The 20,163-nt window shown below is 39.5% G+C and overlaps 1 protein-coding gene across 1 annotated transcript; it reads right to left on the bottom strand.

The window, feature by feature from the left end:
• Nucleotides 1-647: 647 nt before the first annotated feature.
• LOC105035116 (probable serine/threonine-protein kinase PBL25) lies at nt 648-19,027 on the bottom strand. Its single transcript, XM_073244979.1, is given in 7 exon segments — nt 648-988; nt 990-1,271; nt 1,385-1,776; nt 2,041-2,230; nt 2,352-2,533; nt 18,133-18,318; nt 18,859-19,027. Coding segments are annotated over 6 exon segments (1,263 nt in total). The 5' UTR covers nt 18,251-18,318; nt 18,859-19,027; the 3' UTR covers nt 648-889.
• Between the last annotated feature and the right edge of the window lie 1,136 nt (nt 19,028-20,163).

Here is a 20,163-nt window from a genome sequence, read left to right as displayed (position 1 = left end):
CTTACACCAAACTTGGAAAAACTCAGCGGTTGCTGCTGATTACATATAGTAGACATATCATTTAGCAAGCTAAGTGTAGTCTTTGAGATGGCTGTATATGTAGCTGATTTATTGAGAAATATCCCCGCATTTCTTTCTCTCGATCATGCGCAAGATAGTGCTGCAACAAGCTTGTCAAAAGCCTGTCAAAGATCTTTAGGGATGTGACTATGCCTCCATTTAGGAAGATATTTAGGTCACTTATCCATACAGATGCACTCTCAAAAGCTTTTTACTTCTCACCAATGGTGCATCAGCACTAGCTCCTCATCCATACTAAAGACCTGATGAGCAGTGATCTTCCTAGTTCCTTCTGGTCTGGTGGCTAGTCCTGATAACAGTCTGGTGTTCCTTGGCCTACTCGGTAGCATCCTGGATACTGGACAGTTTGCACTTGCAACATTAAAAAATGAAAAATCCTAGCGGAACCTGCACTTCAGTGCTGAAACACGCAGATCTATGCACATTGCAATGCAATGCACGAAGAACCCATGATTTTTTTCTTTTCTTCTGATGGACACAAGTGAGTGGTATCTCTGATAGCCGTAAGTTGATCACAAATAGCCATGTAGAGAATTAGCAAGCTTGAATCAATATAACACAGCTCGTAGTTCAAGATCACAATGCACATAATTGTCATTTGTTCTTATGGTTCGCAAAAGATACACATTTGTGGCACAGCACAGAAGCAGGATGCACAAAGAAGTCCTGCTATTCCGATACATGGCCTGAAATCTCACTCGATATGCTGCTAACTCAACCCAACCATAATCGCCACACAAAGCAAGAGAAACCTTCAGGTGGACATGAGTTATGAATGCAGTTCAGGAACAAGCTTGGTCAAGGCATTTTATGATGACTTACTTCCATGTTGGGATCCCCGCTGGTGCCTCAAAGTTGAAAAGCACCATTTGATAAGCTTTGCAGCTGCATGCTCACGATTCCACAGAACTCTCCTCATCTGATGATGACTCATCATCTTCTGAACCCTCTTCTATTGTGGGGGACCGTAGAACTGGAGGGGGGCTCATTACAGGAGCGGCTGGGGTAGTTGCAAGGAAGCTCAAGGTCACAACCACATCAGCAATTAATGGACGAACAGAAGCCTCTTCCTGAAGACACATTGCAGCAACAGCAACTGCTTGGTGTAGATCTTTCAGTGGGTAGTCATTTTCAAGAAGTGGATCGACGAGCTCTGGAAACCTCTTCTGCTCCCTGAACATGGGCATGGCCTGTTGAAATGAAAAATGACGGATAACAAAAAGGAAATATGAGAACCAGACGAAATGGTACCAACATATGGAAATGGTCATAACGGTCTCTTAAAGAGTTCACAATTTCATACCCAAGCGACAAGATTCTGTTCTTGCGTTGGCTTGGTAGTGTCTATGACTCTTCTCCCTGAGATTAGCTCAAGCAGAACAACTCCAAAACTGTATACATCTGACTTCAAAGTGAGATGGCCTGTTCTTGCATATTCAGGTGCACAGTAACCATAAGTGCCCATTACCATCGAGGAGAAACATACTTTGTCCCCAGCAGGACCAAGCCTTGCAAGCCCAAAGTCAGAGAGTTTTGGAGTAAGATTTTGATCAAGTAGAATATTAGATGGCTTGAGATCACGGTAGATTACAGGTGGGTTGGCTTTATCATGCAAATACTCCAGGCCTTGAGCAGTACCATAGGCTATTTTCATTCTAGCATACCAGCTTAAAGGTTTCTGATCGGGTGGTAAATCTGTGAAAATAAAGCCATGCATTGCTCACTAACTGAAGCACAAGTCTGAAGCAATGAATTCAAAATTACTGTCTTCAAAATCGATCAATACGTCAAAAGGAAGTTTATATGTTCAAACCCTAGAAATAGGTCAACTTTAAATGCTAGTGCACGTGAAGAAAGACTTTAAAAGAACAAAAAAAATAGTCTAGTCAGATGCATGGTTGGCAAATGCATGCCAGGCTAATAAGAAAGCAAATGACTCGATGAACGTAACCACTTTACCAAGTAAATGGTCAGCTAAAGAACCCAAAGGCATATACTCGTAAACCAAAAGTCTTTGATCACCATCTGCACAATATCCAATAAGTTTGACCAGACTTTGATGATGAAGGAGACTGAGCATTATAACTTCAACGGTAAATTCTTTGTTGCCTTGCAAGCCATTCCTGTCTAATTGTTTAACAGCCACAATCTGACCAGAACAGAATGACATTAGTAGAAAATCTATATTCCCGACAGAATGAGGTCTCTTAGAAGTACAAAAACCCAAAAATAGAAAAGAAAAGAAAAACCATACTACAGGTTTCATTTACCTCACCACCTTCAAGACAACCCTTGTAAACTCTGCCAAACCCTCCTTCACCTAAAAGACATTCAGGTCTGAAATTCTTGGTAGCTGTAGCAAGCTCACGGAATGTGAATATTCGTGCTGCACAATTTCCATTTTCAACATCTTTCTGACTTGTTTCAGTTGGAGCCTGCTGGGCGGGAAGTTCTGCATTGGAAGTGTTAGACCGCTAGCACCCTTTCATGAGAAGTAGAAATGGTTTATTATATCAATAAGGAAAAAATAGATTATATAAGATAATGTTGAAGTTCTGGTTTTGCAGCTTGCTTTAAATTGAGTAAAAAAATTACCCTAACGATTAAATATACATGAAACAATACCATTCATCTTTGAAGACAATGGTTTTTTTTGCCTTTTTGTGAGAAAATATGCAACTAATCAGATAGGTTGTTCAAATTTCTTAAAATAATACTCTAGTAGTATGGATAATTGCAGAAATAAAGATAGATGAAAAAAATATAAGGGTTGATTGAGTTTCTATGAGTTTTAAATAATAGCTAACCATATAAGATTTTGCATTGAATAGGGTAATGGGGAAACAAATAGCAGACCTGTCTCTTATCAAATCATTTTTTGAGATTTTAAAATCAGTCAGTTTTTTTTTTTTTTTTCATAACAAGCATTAGCAAAAGCATTTAAACAAGCATTTTATTGAAACATGTTTATTTTTTATTGACTTGCACAGATCTTAACAACATTTGCAAACAAAGAGCCTATAATCTACATATATTTCCATTACACAGAAACATGTGCATATAAAATAGTGATAAGCTAATAGATTTTGCACATAGTCTACTCTTTACATCATACTAATGAGAAGCACATTACAATGCACATTGCAGTTTATGGGCCATTCATTGCTTATATTCATTGACTTCTACTGTTTGATCAATAGCTCTTACTCTGACAGAGCACAATCTTACTATAAATTAGAGGGGTTTGAGAAGAGAAAAGACGAAGAAGAACTGGAGGAAAAAAATCTGCAAAGAGAGACCAAGATAAAAGATAAAGAGGAAGAAGAAAAATAAGGATGCCACTGTTCCAACTTCCAATAGCAGCCCAGTTTTGTCAGTAATGCACATATATTTCAAAATGTATTCATCATGTAGGGACAGGCCATAAGTCTGAAATTAAGCTGGGGTAGAAGTTGCATTATGTATGAAATAGCTCTCTGAATAAAATGGCTAATAAAATTTTGTCATGCTCATGCTTTCCTCAAGCTGCAGATTAGGTGTCAGGCAGTCATCAAATATTATAGAGAGCTGCTCAGAAATGTTTAGCTTTTCATATTTTAACATCAAAGATCTAAAATATTAGGTCCATCACTTGTTATACAAGACAGAAATCCTCATTTTTACAAGGACAGTGACAGCAGAATGAATGCAAATCAAAGAGGCAGTACTGCAATGTCTAGAAGCTCAAAACTGCCTACCATGGGTGAAGCTTAGAATCATGAAACTAAGGCACCTAAAGAGCTGCTAGTGATGTAGTCTTAGTCTATATCTGCTTTAACAATGGCAGACATTTAACATATCAGATTGGAAGTGATTATGACTGGGGTCATATCCAAATGATTGTACATGAGACAGTACTGCCTTGAACGCTACCTGAATTGCGAATTTGCATCTTCAAAATAATTTCTGTAAAAATTCAGCATGTATTCCAGCAGTGATTTGAAAGCATGAATACCAGATTTAAATGGTAATAATAACCAATCATGCTTAACAAATATATTGCAGTATCAAATACCTAGCTCGGATGCCCATTGCCTTCTCTAACAGTATTGGATTATAGATTAAATGTTTGTCATATTTTGAATGGTTTTATTCTTCACCATGCAGTAGTTGTATTTTACTTAAAATCTGTGCTAAATAAATCTACAATTTTAAGGCCAAAAGCACCATAAACCCAAGGTGCACTGTAAAAATAACTGTTATAAGTTCTACTATCACTCTGTGAACTCATGAGAAAGAAAGAAACAGGGTTTAGATTCAGGTCCCTATCCTACTTGTTGTCATCCCAATTTTGCTTGAAAGCCAATGCACTACAAGGTTCATCATCTTGCCATCAAGTTATCAGTTGAAACTGGACAGTAGACCATATATCTTTTCAGGGGGTAATTTTCAAAGGACAACCATGTAGCAATCCTTTTTCTTTCTAAAAGAAAAGAAAATTAATTGCTCTATCCCCAAAAATAAAATACCATTTACACTAAACACCAATATGTACAAACAGAAGATGAATAGAAGGATAGCAGTCGACGTAGGATGGTGAGTTTAGGTTGCACTCCTTCTAGAGCATCCCAGAGATCATGTGATTAGCATCACAGTGGTTTTTGTTGCAGGAAAAGTTAAGAGGATGCAGTCACCTTAACTCACCTAGCTCTGGATTTTTGCCCCAGCCTCATCCAAGTATCTGCTTGGAATCATTTAGATAAACATCTGTTGCAGAAAATTTTGAGCAGTATGTATCTTACATGTGTAAAAGCATCTCTGGCAGTCAAAAAACCTACTAAAACTTCCAAGGTTTGATCCGCATTTCTTGCAAATATAAACCCCTCAGAACAAGAACACGGACATGATTAATAAAAGGAAAGGAAACCTGATATTTGTGTCAACATGGATGTAGATACTTGATTGCCTAGATAGCCATATTGGCCAGGCTTTGTGTCATTTAATTGCAGTTGAAAATATCGGAAGTTTGAAGGCCAAACTAACCTAGGAACATGACAATAATCGAGTATGACTTGTTCATTTGACAACATTTGCTTCTAATGCTTGTGGAAAACTTCATGGCAGAAATGCCTACTCCTGACCAAGTGAGAGCTTGAGTCTGCACCCTTGTGAGTAGCAATTAATTCAAACTTTCCACTAACAAGTTAAAGGGGTCATATATGAATGCTTGAAGCTGCCTTACATTTACCTTTTTTTTTTTTTTTTCAAAACCTGTCATTTGGAACAGTTCCTTCCACATTGTCAACACACAGAAGAAAGGCATCTTGGTGACTGGTCGTTTAACCTCATGCATTAAAGGGACTAAAAGTTTTGTTTTTTAGAATGTTTTATTGTTTGTAATTTGCTCTACTGCTCCACTTATAGGATGAAAAGGTGGTGAAAGGTATTGTGATGGCCCAGCCCGATAACAAATCCCAGCCCATGTAACAAAGCCCCAAAAAAAAAAAAAAAAAAAAAACAGAAAGAAAACAGGGGAGAAGACTCCCTCCTCCTCTCGCCGGCTCCCAATCGGAGTCGGAGACGAGCTCCCTCCGGCTCTATTTAAGGAGGAGATCCCTCCTCTATTCCTTCCATCGAAGATTTTAAGCCCGATCGGCGGCAATCACCGGAAAATCCACCGCGGAAGACCGTCCCTGTGCCGTCCAATTTCTCGTCGGAAAAGCTTCGCCGGCGACGGAGGTAAGCCTCCTCCTCTTCCTCTCTTCTCCCCCTTCCTTCTCGTACCGATGTGCACGCTCGCCGGCGATCGGAGTCGTCAGATTTTGTTGCGGAAGAACCTTTCTTTTTGCCGTTTTTCCAGCACCGGTGGTCACCGCCGACCACCGGTTTTGGCCCTCTTCTCATCGTTGGGTCGCTCCCCTCCTGCTGACGGCCGCCCCACGCCGACTGCGCCGCCGGTCGGAACACCAATGAGGGGACCTCACGGTCCCCTGTTTCGGCCCAAAAGAAACCCACGGGAAAAGAAGAAGAAAAGAAGAAGAAGAAGAAGGAAAAGAAAAGAAAAAGAAAAGAAAAAGAAGGAAAAAAAAAAGAGAAGAAGAAAAATAAAATAATAATAATATAATAATAATAATAAATAGGATTTTCTCTCCTCTCTCTTCCGTGAAGGAAAAAAAAGAGAAAGAAAGAAAAGAAGAAAGAAAAAAATAAAATAAATTAATTAATAAATAATAAAATATGAGAAAGAGAGTTTCTCTCTCTTCCCTCTCTCTCTTCAGCCTGAACTAGTATTTTCTCTCTCTAAAATTGGACTTTTTCTCTCTACTTTCTCTCTTTAGAATCCTCCCTCTAGATTATTTCTCTCTCCTAAGATTTCTAGAATTTTGAGAAGAATGATGGTGAATTTAAATGATCCTCATGATGGATTTTTGATCAGTGATCGTCGGACGGTACACCGACATCCACTTTGATCATATCAGGTATTTTTAGATTTTATTTCTCATGATTTTATTGAATTATCCACATGATAATTTCAGCATGATTTGATCTGATCGATCGGATTTGTTAAATCATATTGTCTGAAAAATTCAAGATGAGTTTTCTCTCTCTAGAATTTTCTCTCTCTAAAATTTTCTCTCTCTTGATTGATTCTCTCCCTAAAAAGGTTAGTGAATGAAGAAATTTCTTTTAATAGTCCTGATCTAATTCTAATGAAGAACCCTGATCCATGGTTGTCAGATAGTGTATTGGCACCCACCTTAATCAGACCATGAATCTTTAGATTTGATCATCCATGATTTTGATCTAGCCATGACTTGATTTGATCATGTTGATTTCACCAATCGAGATATTGGACCAATCGTAATGTTGGATTGTGTCACCTGATTAATTCGAATTGTACCTCATAAATTCTCTCTCCTCTGATTTTCTCTCTCTACTTGATTTTATGAAATCAATGAAGAAACCTCGGTCTTATCACTTCGAATCCGATTTGATCTGATAGTCAAACTTTGGATCGTTTAGGCCCTAATTAAATTTTGATTAGATGAAATTAGATTATCGGATCCAATCTAAACCGTTAAAATATGGTATTCGTATTCTTTCTAATTATTGAAATTGATTTTGTATAGGATTGTGGATGTTTGATCATGGGATATCGCGATATGATCTACGAACAGAATTTTTGAAAGAAAATTTATAGAATTATGTGAATTTATTGGAATGCATTCGAGGTAAGTAATGTTTCACTTTTTTTAGATTTATCGATAAATTATAATATATTTTTCTGACATGATTTGTGAAACGATGCATGAAATGAATGAATAGTATTTTGTTATGAAAATATCTTATTTAAAATATTATGATGAAGCACGATTGAACATATTGATTTCATGATGCATTATATTGATTGATTTCTATACTACATGATTATATATTTTATTATCGAAATTAGAATATGAAACATGATTTATGAAGAATTATGATATAAGAAACAATAAGAATTGACAATCTGACTATGTAAAGGACCCCGCCAATGGGGGCATATACGTTGGTAATTAATTATCCTGAGAGTTTATGTCGCCAGCGAGACCAGCGACATATCGCCAGAGAGACCAGCGACAAACCGCCAGTGAGACCAGTGGTTTCAAAGGACATAGCTGCCAGATGATTCGCAGCCTACCGCAAGCAGATACGCGGTATTATGATCCTGCCACAAAAAAAATATGGTCATAGCTTATGGTTGACGAAAAGAATTTAAGAATGAAAGAAATTAAAATCTGGAAAGAAATTTGAATTTTCGAAAAAGAAATAAATTTGGCATAAATTATATTACATAATTGGAAATTGATTTCGAATTAATGAACTATATATGCTTATTTTCTATAAATGATTATTTACTTAAATGCCTGATGAAATCTGTTGAAAAGTGATCATTGCTTACTGGGCTGTCTAGCTCATTACCTCCTATTTTACTATTTTTACAGATGTTGAGGAATTAAGATGATACAAGATATAAATGGAAGAGTGATCAGAAGTAGAATCTCTATATTTTTATTTTCGGTTGAAAGTCTTATTGAATTTGATGTAAGGACTATCAATCATTGTTGAATTTATTGAGACATTAAAGAAAAAAATTTAGATCGTTATGTTTTGGATTTAAATTATTATCTAATTATTTCGCTGTTATTTTAGGATAGCATGATAAGATGCCTTGCATGCTTATGGAAGAGTTTTCTATGAGTATGCGGTGGTTGCTATGACCCTCGATTCATAATCTCGGGTCGGGGGCGTGACAGTTATAGTGGTATCAGAGCATAAGTGGATGAATTATAAAACATAGAATCAGATATAGAATGGGTGTAAGTGGATAGACACTAGGAACATTATAGCGTAGATCTTTGATGATTGTAGTGGGAGAAATATTTAAAAATTTGGATTAAACATTGAGATTATGTATGAAAGGATCATAAGAGATTATGACATATGGAGTTTGAAATATGATGGATAATCTATAGATCATGATATGATTAGTTGATTTTGATCGAAAGTAATCACAAAAGGATTGACATAAAATTTTATTGTGCATTATGGTTATTAATTGATCATTGGTTATTCAAGTGAATCGTAAGTTCAAATTCGATGTGAGAATAATACTATAATATTACTTCTAATTGAAAAGTTGATTATTATTGATAAGATAAAGATTTGATGATAAAATGTTGTTCCAGGATGGACTAAGAAAGTCTCTTATGATACTTGATTGAAATATTTATCGAAAGTGAACTTGGTATGTGGATCATATATAAAGTGGCATATTAGGATGAATGTATATTTGGAGATATTGCAAAGAAGCCTATTGATGAAATTGATTTTGAGGTTGTAGAATATTCATCGTACTGAAATCTTTAATCATCATCCTTAGATCTAGATAATAGATCTTATTATGTCTCTTGGAGACTACATGATGTGTATGAAATTTTAATTTAAAAATTTCGTATCTAAGTTGATCAAGAGATTTTCTGATATTATTGTTGAGGTTGTTAATAAAAAAAATTGATATCTTTAGATTAAGAAAAAAGATCTGATTTATATTTATTTCAGATTAAGAGATCCATGTGAATTTATAATTTAAAAATTTTGGATTTAGGAATTGATATGGAGTTCCTTTGCTTTTGTTAACAAGGTCCCTAATTGAATCTACTATTAAATGGAGATTTGATTTTTGAAGCTTGAATGATTATTATGAAAGGATATTTGATAGATATTGAGGATCCTGATGATAGAAATTTTAGAAAAAAATAATGATTTAAAATTCTTATATATTCTGATTATGTCCAAATTTGATGGAGTATCGAAGGATTTTTTTCATTGATTTGATTTATGAAGATTTTGATTTAGAAATTATCGAATTGAATTGATATGAGAATTAAGATTTGATTCATATTGATTATAGTAAATCTAGATGATGGTTCAAATATGATATTGGACTCAAAGGTTAATCAAGATTATTGTATACCAATAGAAGTATGAATGAGAATCAAAAGCTAATCTTTGACTTTAATTGAAATTTAAAACTTTAGATCTTTTCTATTGATAAGATAAAGAAATAATTTGATTAATTTTTTTTTTTTGGTGAACCTAAGAAATTTTGATTGTTAGATCAGAGTGCGCAGCGGAAGCATGATAATCTGAATTTTTTTGAGTAAGTCAGGAATGTTGACCCTTTGAGTTAAAGAATTATGATAGATGATATAGTTTGATATAAAAAAAATTCATTGATATCAGAAAGAATAATATTTTAAAAAATTTTGAATTATTTAGATACCCTAATGTGATTTTTTTTAAAAGTAGTGCTTCTACCTACTATGCTACAAAAATATTTAGCATCCTGATTTTAAGATGAGTGGACCCTTGATTTTTGATTTTTGATTTAGAATATTTAGAGATAAATTTTTTCTATCCTAGAATTAAATTTTATAATTTTCGATTTATTAGGAAGAATTTGAGATTGTTTATCGAATGATGATTTCGATCTTAGATTATTATACTCAAATATTTATCTCCAGGGTATAATAAAATTTAAAGTTTGGATTCTTTTGATTATTATTATTTCTCTGACTAAATGAAAAAGATTGAGGTTATCTATTGATATTGACGATTGTTCTACCAAAGATGGATTGGAGTTATTTATAATTTAATTTGATAATGAATCGATTAATTAAGAGTTGTTAATGTTTAGATAAAGAAAATTGATATACTTACTTAAAATAGAGACATTGATTTCTGTTGGTGCAAAAATCCGCTTGCGCCGGAGAAGCTGGAGTCGGGGAAGTCGCGGTCGCCGCCGGGACCTGCAAGGGAAGTCTAAATCGGAGGTGGGGTTGCTCCGGCAAGACTCTCCGACGCTCAAGTCAGTTCTCTGCCTCAACAAGAATGGAGCGCTCGAACGGAGAATTTAGCAGAGTTTTGAGATAAGAAATGAGCTTAGAGAATAACGTATCTGGGTCCCCCTTTTTATAGGCGGAGGAGGTAACGGATTGATGGCGACGTTTGTAACCGTCTGGTAGTGGGCCGCCCATAGTCAGGGGGAATTTATTGCGAAGGGTAGTGGAGCGGAATCGTGGCTATCACCATAGCTCGCCATGTGGAATCAGTTGCGAGGAGTGGAGCAGCATCCGTTGTCATGACTTGCCAGCGGATGGAAGAATCGCCCGGTATCCGTCGCAGGAGGTGGAGCAGGATCGTGGCCGTTATTGTGGCTTGCCAAGGGGTAGTGGAGCTGTGCGGAATCCGCCACAGGAAGTGGAGCAGAGCTGCGACGGTTACTGCGGCCTGTCAGGGAGTGATGGAGCTGCGCGGAATCCGCCACAGGAAGTGGAGCGGGATCGTGGCCGTTATGGTGGCCTGCCAGGGGGTAGTGGAGCTGTGCGGAATCCGCCATAGGAAGTGGAGCAGAGCTGCGACGGTTACTGCGGCCTGTCAGGGAGTGATGGAGCTGCGCGGAATCCGCCACAGGAAGTGGAGCGGGATCGTGGCCGTTATGGTGGCCTGCCAGGGGGTGCAGATCCATCGGCTGAAGTTCGGCAGCGGTCGGAGTCCGACCCCCGTAGGAGTTCGGACTAAATTTGTCTGCAGCCGTTGGAGCCGAGGACGAAGCCCGGCTCCCGCAGAAGTCCGGGTGTGGTCTTCCTGCAATTAAAGTTAAAGGCGAAGTCCGGCTCCCGTAGGAGTCCGAACGGGGCTTACCAGCAGTCGTTGTTGAGGACGGAGCCCGGCTCCCGTAGGAGTCCGGGCGGAGTCTACTTGCGGTTGAAGTTGTTGGCGGAGTTCGGCTCCCGTAGGAGTCCGGCGGAGTTGTCCTGTAGTCGATGTCGATGACAGAGCCCGGCTCCCGTAGGAGTCCGGGCGGAGTTGTCCTGTAGTCGATGTCGGTGACGGAGCCCGGCTCCCGTAGGAGTTCGGGCGGAGTTGTCCTGTAGTCGATGTCGGTGACGGAGCCCGGCTCCCGTAGGAGTCCGGGTGGAGTTGTCCTGTAGTCGATGTCGGTGACGGAGCCCGGCTCCCGTAGGAGTCCGGACGGAGTTGTCCTGTAGCCGATTCTGCTGAGAACTTCGGCTGTGGGTATTTTATACCCAACACCAGTCCCCCTACTTCCGAGTTTGAATTTCGAACGAAGGAAGTACAGAGAGATGGGTACAGCCGAAGCCGTCCCCTCAAATCCCGCGCACTGCCGCCCCCAGATATTTTGGGCATTAATTGCGCGCGTGCCGGAGTCTTTTCGAATTGGGGCGGTATGAAGGGACGCTTCGAAATTCCCGCAGGTACACTGGCCTAGGTACGAAGCAATTATAATCCTGCCAACCGTCAGCCACTTTTAGCCGCCTGTCGGGGGGAGTGGGACACGTGTCGAATGCAGACTGGCCTGGGGGGATTCGCGATCATTATGGCGCCGGATCCCAGGGTCTATTTAAACCCGTCCCCCCACCTTTAGGCGTCCTACTCCGTTCCTGAGTTCTTACCAGCGTCTGCCTTCTCTTCGAGAGCCTTGTTTCAGTGGGCGTCTTCTCGAGCCATAGGCGTCTCCTGTTTTCGTCCCTCAGGTCCCTCAGAGTGATATAGGTTAGTTCCAGCACCGCCAACCTTCTTCTCACCACCTAGGGACTTCTTTTCAGTTATTATTTTTTGCATCCTTCCGAGTTAGCTTCCTGTGGCCTCTCGTTCCCCCTTCTGTCCATCTTCTTAGGGTCCTTTAGATCCCCCCTTCAAAACTACTCGAAATGTCTTCTGGCTCTTCTGCTCCCTGCAGTTCCGGGAGTTCTTCTGCCTCAAACCCCCAGGTCCCCGTCTCTGTGGATGAACTTGCGTCTGGGGCTGGGCTCCGCCCGGTTTTCGCGCCGGGCGCCATTCCATGTTCCTTGACCTCGGAGGAACTCCTTCTGATAAGGGTTCAGTATGGAGTTCCTCCGGAGTACGACTTGGAGCTGCCAGGCCCTTCTGACCGGGCCAGCACTCCCCCTCCCGGTCGCTTTTGTTTGTACCAGGAAGTGTTCCGTGCTGGACTCCGACTTCCGCTTCCTTCCTTTGTCGTTGCCCTCTTCCGTTTCTTGGACATCTCCCTCGCTTCCGTGGCCCCGAATTCTTTTAGGTTTTTGATAGGATTTCTCTCCCTCTGCCACGTAGTCGAGGTCCAGCCGTCTCTCTCCTTGTTTAGGCACTTTTACACCTTCAAGTGCCATCCTTCGGCGAAGGATTGGTGGTACTTCTCCCCCCAGTTCGGTAAGAAGGGATTGCTGAAAGGCGCCCCTTCTTCGATCCATAATTGGAAGGAAAAATACCTCTTCGTCCACTGCCCGACCCTGAGGCTGGGCCTGCCCCCTTGGGGCTCTCTGAGGGATTCTGTCCGTCGGGCTCCCAGCCTGGGGGAGGATGACCTCCAGGCCGCCCAGAAGCTTCTAGCTTATTCCGCTCCTTCCCTTCCCAATCTTCTGAGGGAGCAGTTTCTTTCCAACATCGGCTTGAGCCTCCAGGATCCAGCGAGTATTCATCTTTTACCTTATCTTTTTTCTTCATGCTTTTCTTCTCTTCTTATCTTTTCCCCTTCTTCCTTCTCCCCCTGTTTCCTTCTCTCCCCTTTTTTTTTTCTTTTTTTTTTTTTTGACTGATTGATTTGCTTCTTCTTTCCTTTTCTCTCTCTCTTTTTCTTCTTTTATTTTTTTTTAGGAATGGACGCCGAAGCAGCGCGGATGCTCGTCAAGGGCATGAGGGCCCACAAGAGAAAGGGTGCCGTGACCTCCGGATCGGCGAAGAGGGCCAGGGCGGAGGAGACGAGCTTAGCTGCACCCGTCCAGGTGGCCCCGGCCATCGACATTCCCTCGGATGCCGAGCCAACGGCCCCCCAGGCCTCCTCGAGGAGTCCGCCGACGGGGGCCCCCGCTCCGGGGGTTCGCCCTACGGAGGCGCCCGCCGCAGGGAAAAGAAAGAAATCGATGGCCCGCAGGAGGAGTAGCCGCCGAAATACTGCGGACGAGTCCCTTTGCTCCGAGGAGGGATCGGAGAATCCCTTCAATGATAGGGACTTGATCAGACGGCTGATCGACGGCTGCATTCTGTCTGACGTCGTGGAGAGGATCGACCGCGCCGATCCAGAGCAGCGGGCTTGGGACTCTTTGGGGTCCTTCCTTGAGGTAAGCGGATCTTTATTTACACGGCTACTCGACCTTTGTTCTAATTCCCTAGCCGCCCTTGCAGATTGGGCACCAGCTCTTCGCCTATATCGAGGTGGTGAGCCGCATGAGGAGGGACATCCTCCAGGCGGAGGAACGCTGCCAGGCCGAGGTTGCTCGTTATAGGCGGAGGAGGTAACGGATTGATGACGACGTTTGTAACCATCTGGTAGTGGGCCGCCCATAGTCAGGGGGACCCAGATACGTTATTCTCTAAGCTCATTTCTTATCTCAAAACTCTGCTAAATTCTCCGTTCGAGCGCTCCATTCTTGTTGAGGCAGAGAACTGACTTGAGCGTCGGAGGGTCTTGCCGGAGCAATCCCACCTCCGATTTAGACTTCCCTTGCAGGTCCCGGCGGCGACCATGACTTCCCCGACTCCAGCTTCTCCGGTGCAAGCAAATTTTTGCACCAACAATTTCGATTATAAGAAAAATATAGTTTTGATTTAGATCAATTTTTGAGTTATTGATTTTTATTATGGAATGACTTAATGATAAAAATTTGATTCAAGAATTAGAATATTTAAGAGTTTGAGGGTTTGAGTAAGAAAATTTCGATGACTAGAAATAGTGATATTGATTCAATCAACAATGGTGATATTGATCTTTATGAAAAGACTTAATGCTGAAGTTGTATCGAGAATTAAAATATCAAAAGTTCGAGAATGAGATTGAAATGATAAATCTTCAACCTTTGAAAGTACGAATAAGAGAAAATAATTTTAAATTTTGATTGATTGGGATGCCATCATATGATTCATAGAAATATATTTTTCTATCTTATGATGGGTTGAAATTAAGAGTGGTTAATATTTTGAAATAAATAAATAAATAAATAAATGATGATGAATGAAGTTCTTATGCAAGAATAGAGACATTGACCTTTTTCTATTCACAAGAGATAGATTTAATTTTAATTTGAGTCGTGAGATATTAAACATGATTTTTATAAGAAATGAGATCATAAATTTGAAATCTTGAAACATTAAAAATCTTTGAGATGTTGATTTTGATAAATAAGAAAATGAATGGTTCCGTTTCAGATAGATATTGATGTACCGACTTTTTTCTTATGAAATGATTTAAGAATAAATTTATATCAAGAATTAGAATATTAAAATATTTATGGATGAGATTCAAGTAAGAAACTATGAAGACTCAGGCAAGAAAAATTTCGAAGATGAAATTTCTTTAGAGGGAAAGAATGTGATGGTCCGATCCGATAACAAATCCCAGCCCATGTAACAAAGCCCCCAAAAAAAAAAAAAAAAACAGAAAGAAAATAGGAGAGAAGACTCCCGAAGGGAGTCTTCTTCCTCCTCTCGCCGGCTCCCAATCGGAGTCGGAGACGAGCTCCCTCCAGCTCTATTTAAGGAGGAGATCCCTCCTCTATTCCTTCCACCGAAGATTTTAAGTCTGATCGACGGCAATCACCGGAAAATCCACTGCGGAAGACCGTCCCTGTGCCGTCTAATTTCTCACCGAAAAAACTTCGCCGGTGACGGAGGTAAGCCTCCTCCCCTTCCTCTCTTCTCCCCCTTCCTTCCCGTGCCGATGTGCACGCTCGCCGGCGACCGGAGTCGTCGGATTTTGTTGCGGAAGAACCTTTCTTTTTGTCGTTTTTCCAGCGCTGGTGGTCACCGCCGACCATCGGTTTTGGCCCTCTTCTCATCGTTGGGTCGCTCCCCTCCTGCCGACGGCCGCCCCACGCCGACTGTGCCGCCGGTCGGAACACCAATGAGGGGACCTCACGGTCCCCTATTTCGGCCCAAAAGAAACCCACAGGAAAAGAAGAAGAAAAGAAGAAGAAGAAGGAAAAGAAAAGAAAAAGAAAAGAAAAATAAGAAAAAGAAAAGAAAAAGAAGAAAAAGAAAAGAAAAAGAAAAGAAAAAAAAAGAGAAGAAGAAAATAAAATAATAATAATATAATAATAATAATAAATAGAATTTTCTCTCCTCTTTCTTCCGTGAAGGAAAAATAAAGAAAAAGAAAGAAAAGAAGAAAGAAAAAAATAAAATAAATTAATTAATAAATAATAAAATATGAGAAAGAGAGTTTCTCTCTCTTTCCTCTCTTTCTTCAGCCTAAACTAGTATTTTCTCTCTCTAAAATTGGACTTTCTCTATCTAGAATCCTCCCTCTAGATTATTTCTCTCTCTTAAGATTTCTAGAATTTTGAGAAGAATGATGATGAATTTAAATGATCCTCGTGATGGATTTTTGATCTGTGATCGTCGGATGGTACAATGACATCCACTTTGATCAGATCAGGTATTTTTAGATTTTATTTTTCATGATTTTATTGAATTATCCACATGATAATTTCAGCATGATTTGATCTGATCGATTGAATTTGTTAAATCATATTGTCTGAAAAATTCAAGATGAGTTTTCTCTCTCTAGAATTTTCTCTCTCTAAAACTTTCTCTCTCTAAAATATTCTCTCTCTTGATTGATTCTCTTCCTAAAAAGGTTAGTGAATGAAGAAATTTCTTTTAATAGTCCTGATCTGATTCTAATGAAGAACCCTGATCCATGGTTGTCAGACAGTGTATTGGCACCCACCTTAATCAGACCATGAATCTTTAGATTTGATCATTCATGATTTCTATCTAGCCATGACTTGATTTGATCATGTTGATTTTATCAATCGAGATATTGGACCAATCATAATATTGGATTATGTTACCTGATCAATTCGAATTGTACCTCATGAATTCTCTCTCCTCTGATTTTCTCTCTCTACTTGATTTTATGAAATTAATAAAGAAACTTCGGTCCTATCACTTCGAATCCGATTTGATCTGATAGTCAAACTTTGGATCGTTTAGGCTCTAATTAGATTTTGATTAGATGAAATTAGATGATCGGACCCAATCTAAACCATTGAAATATGGTATTCGTATTCTTTCTAATTATTGAAATTGATTCTGTATAGGATTGTGGATGTTTGATCATGGGATATCGCGATATGATCTACGAACAGAATTTTTGAAAGAAAATTTATAGAATTATGTGAATTTATTGGAATGCGTTCGAGGTAAGTAATGTTTCACTTTTTCTAGATTTATCGACAAATTATAATGTATTTTTCTGACATGATTTGTGAAACGATGCATGAATTGAATGAATGGTATTTTGTTATGAAAATATCTTATTTGAAATGTTATAATGAAGCACGATGGAACATATTGATTTCATGATGTATTATATTGATTGATTTCGGTACTACATGATTATATGTTTTATTATCGAAATTAGAATATGAAAATGATTTATAAAGAATTATGATATAAGAAACAATAAGAATTGACAACCTGACTATGTAAAGGATCCCGTCAATAGGGGCATATACGTTGGCAATTGATTATCCTGAGGGTTTATGTCGCCAGCGAGATCAGCGACATGTCGTCAGAGAGACCAGCGACAAACCGCCAGCGAGACCAGCAGTTCCAAAGGACATGGCTGCTAGATGATTCGCAGCCTACCGCAAGCAGATACGCGGTATTATGACTCTGCCACAGAGAAAATATGGTCATAGCTCATAGTTGACGAAAAAAATTTAAGAACGAAAGAAATTGAAATCTGAAAAGAAACTTGAATTTTTGAAAAAGAAATGAATTTGGCATAAATTATATTACATAATTGGAAAATGATTTCGAATTAATGAACTATATATGCTTATTTTCTATAAATAATTATTTATTTAAATGTCCAATGAAATCTGTTGAAAAGTGATCATTGCTTACTGGGCTGTCTAGCTCATTACCTCATATTTTACTGTTTTTACAGATGTTGAGGAATTAAGATGATACAAAATATAAATGGAAGAGTGATCTGCAGCAGAATCTCTATACTTTTATTTTCGGTTGAAAGTCTTATTGAATTTGATGTAAGGACTATGAATCATTGTTGAATTTATTGAGACATTAAAGAAAAAAATTTAGGTCGTTATGTTTTGGATTTAAATTATTATCTAATTATTCCGTTGTTGTTTTAGGATAGCATGATAAGATGCCTTGCATGCTTATGGGAAGAATTTTCTATGAGTATGCAGCGGTTGCTACGATCTTCGATTCACAATCTCGGATCGGGGGCGTGACAGGTATATTAACGAATGGCAAGTAAACATTGAGCCCATGAAATTGGAGTGATAGCATAAAACTAATATATAAACCCAAAGAGACCAACCTTAGCTGAGTTGTTATGGTGGACTTGAGTTGGTGCTTTAACATACAAACCCAATATCTCCGTTTATCAATCTTATGGTAAAATACAGAATAAATTCGAGAAATTAACATCAAAGGGATTATGTCTTGATCAAAGATAAGGAAAGAGAACCTCACCAGGCTGTTTAGTCAAGTCGCTGCCCTTAACAGAACTCGACGCTGCCGAATCCACCTCCTTCCTTGAGCCCTGCTTCGTCTTCTTATCGCCAAATGAAAAACAAGGGAAGCAGCTCATCTCTCGTAACACTGCTCCGATAACCAGATTTAGAAATTCCTACCAGATATCAAACACAACCACCAAACCTGCAAGTGGTCACCAAATAGGTAGAAATCCCAAACCAAGGTCCAAAATTTCATCGAACGAACTAAAAAAACTTGACAGCTACAGGAGAATCAAATAGATATAATTTTTGATTTCACTCAAAAAGATCAATTTTGCCCCCCACAAAAACAGGGATCAAGTGAAGCCGCCCAAGTCTCCGAAATCCTCAAAAGATGCAAACTTTCAGCATCCGGTGCGAGAATTCTTAGGAACCAGATCCCAAAAAGATCCACCCAGATTTCAAAAGCCAAAAAAAAAAAGAAAGTAATAGCCTGAAAACAGAAAACTCTCTAAGCTGCAAAATTTTTAACACAACCCCGAGAGGGATCAAACCCAGACAGGAAAAGTTCCCCAAAAGAGTCGAAAGGCCTTTCGGGCCGATCGGATTCCCGAAGCTGGGAAGGGAGGCCGGCCGCCGCTCAAAGGAGAGGTCTTTGTGCGCGAGGGGGCGGACCAAAAGAAGGAAAAGTGAAGAAAGATCGCTTTTTTTTGAAGGGGGTGGGGGTCGGTCAGGGGAGCACCAGTGGCGCCTCCGGAAAAGAAGGAGGAGATTTGCGGCCATATTTGAAGCCACGCGAAGAGGCCCGGACATGGATCCAAATTCGCGGGAGACGCGGGGGTGAGGAAGAGAGAGCCGGAACAAGGGAAGTATAGAAGTCGATGCCGTTGGGATCTTTGGTTCAAAAGAGGAAACAGCGACAGAGAGCGACGCGGGGTCAATAGCGTTTGCTTGCTCCATCGGAACCATTTAAACGGAATGATTATTTCTACCAAAAAAAACTGAATGATTATTTTTTCCAAAATTTTTGCCAGCTAAACCAGACAATTTATTATCCTTCCTAATTTAGCGCATCCCGATCCAGTACCAACAGATAAGAGTTTTTGATATACTTTATCTGAGGGGATATCGTTGTCAAAGGCCTATTGGAGCGCAGTGAGCATAAACGGTCCTTCAAGTTTTTTTTTAATATTTTTTTTAAAACTTATTCTTCAATTTATTTACATCTAATTTATTTCCGAAACTATCCTAATTACAGTGGCTTGACAGTGATGCGACGAAATCGCACGTTATTGATGTATTTTCGAACTTGCAATCACATCATGTGACTCCAAATTGAGATGACACCTCATAGATAATAAAATATATATATATATATATAATATAATTTTAAATAAAATTATATCTTCAATATATAAATTTTTTTTATTTTTTTTTCTCTCGTGCATCGTGCAGTTAGTCTTTCTTTTTTTTTTTTCTCACTCCACTTTACCGAGGAGCGCAAGTGGTCATCAATGCTCGAACGGAGCCACGGGGCTCAGATTCGCCAGGATCAAAAGAGAGAAAAAGAGGGGACGATGGTGATGCGGAGCCACAGAGGGTGCGGAGGGTGATCGCATGGGGTGTGGGAGGTGCTTGGGGTCGGGGAGGGGGGTTGATGGTGCTGGAGCTAGGGAACTCAGGTTTGCCGGAGCTGGGGGAGGGGAGGGCAGGGGGTTTGATGGTTGTGCAGAGTCGGGTGCTGCGAGGATGGTGGGTGTGGCGCAGATAATGACGGGGCGGGGCCGCAGCCTGGGCCTCACGAGGCAGCCACGAATCGTCGGGGGTGTGGGGGGCGATGGAAGGAAGGGAAGGGAGGGGGGAAAATGAAAAAAAAAGAAAATATTTTGATGAGGAAAAAAATATTATTTTATTATTAATAATTTGAATAATAATAAAATATTATTATTTTATAAAATATTACTATTATTTATTAACAGTAATAAAAAGTTATTATTATTTTTGATTGTTTTGATTTTTAATAAAATAATAATAAAATATTATTATT

This window comes from Elaeis guineensis, chromosome 10, assembly GCF_000442705.2.
Source record: "Elaeis guineensis isolate ETL-2024a chromosome 10, EG11, whole genome shotgun sequence".
In the NCBI taxonomy this organism is placed as follows: domain Eukaryota; kingdom Viridiplantae; phylum Streptophyta; class Magnoliopsida; order Arecales; family Arecaceae; genus Elaeis; species Elaeis guineensis.
The sequence above is the reverse complement of the archived record's forward strand: the minus strand, read 5'-3'. Positions and strand labels throughout refer to the sequence as shown.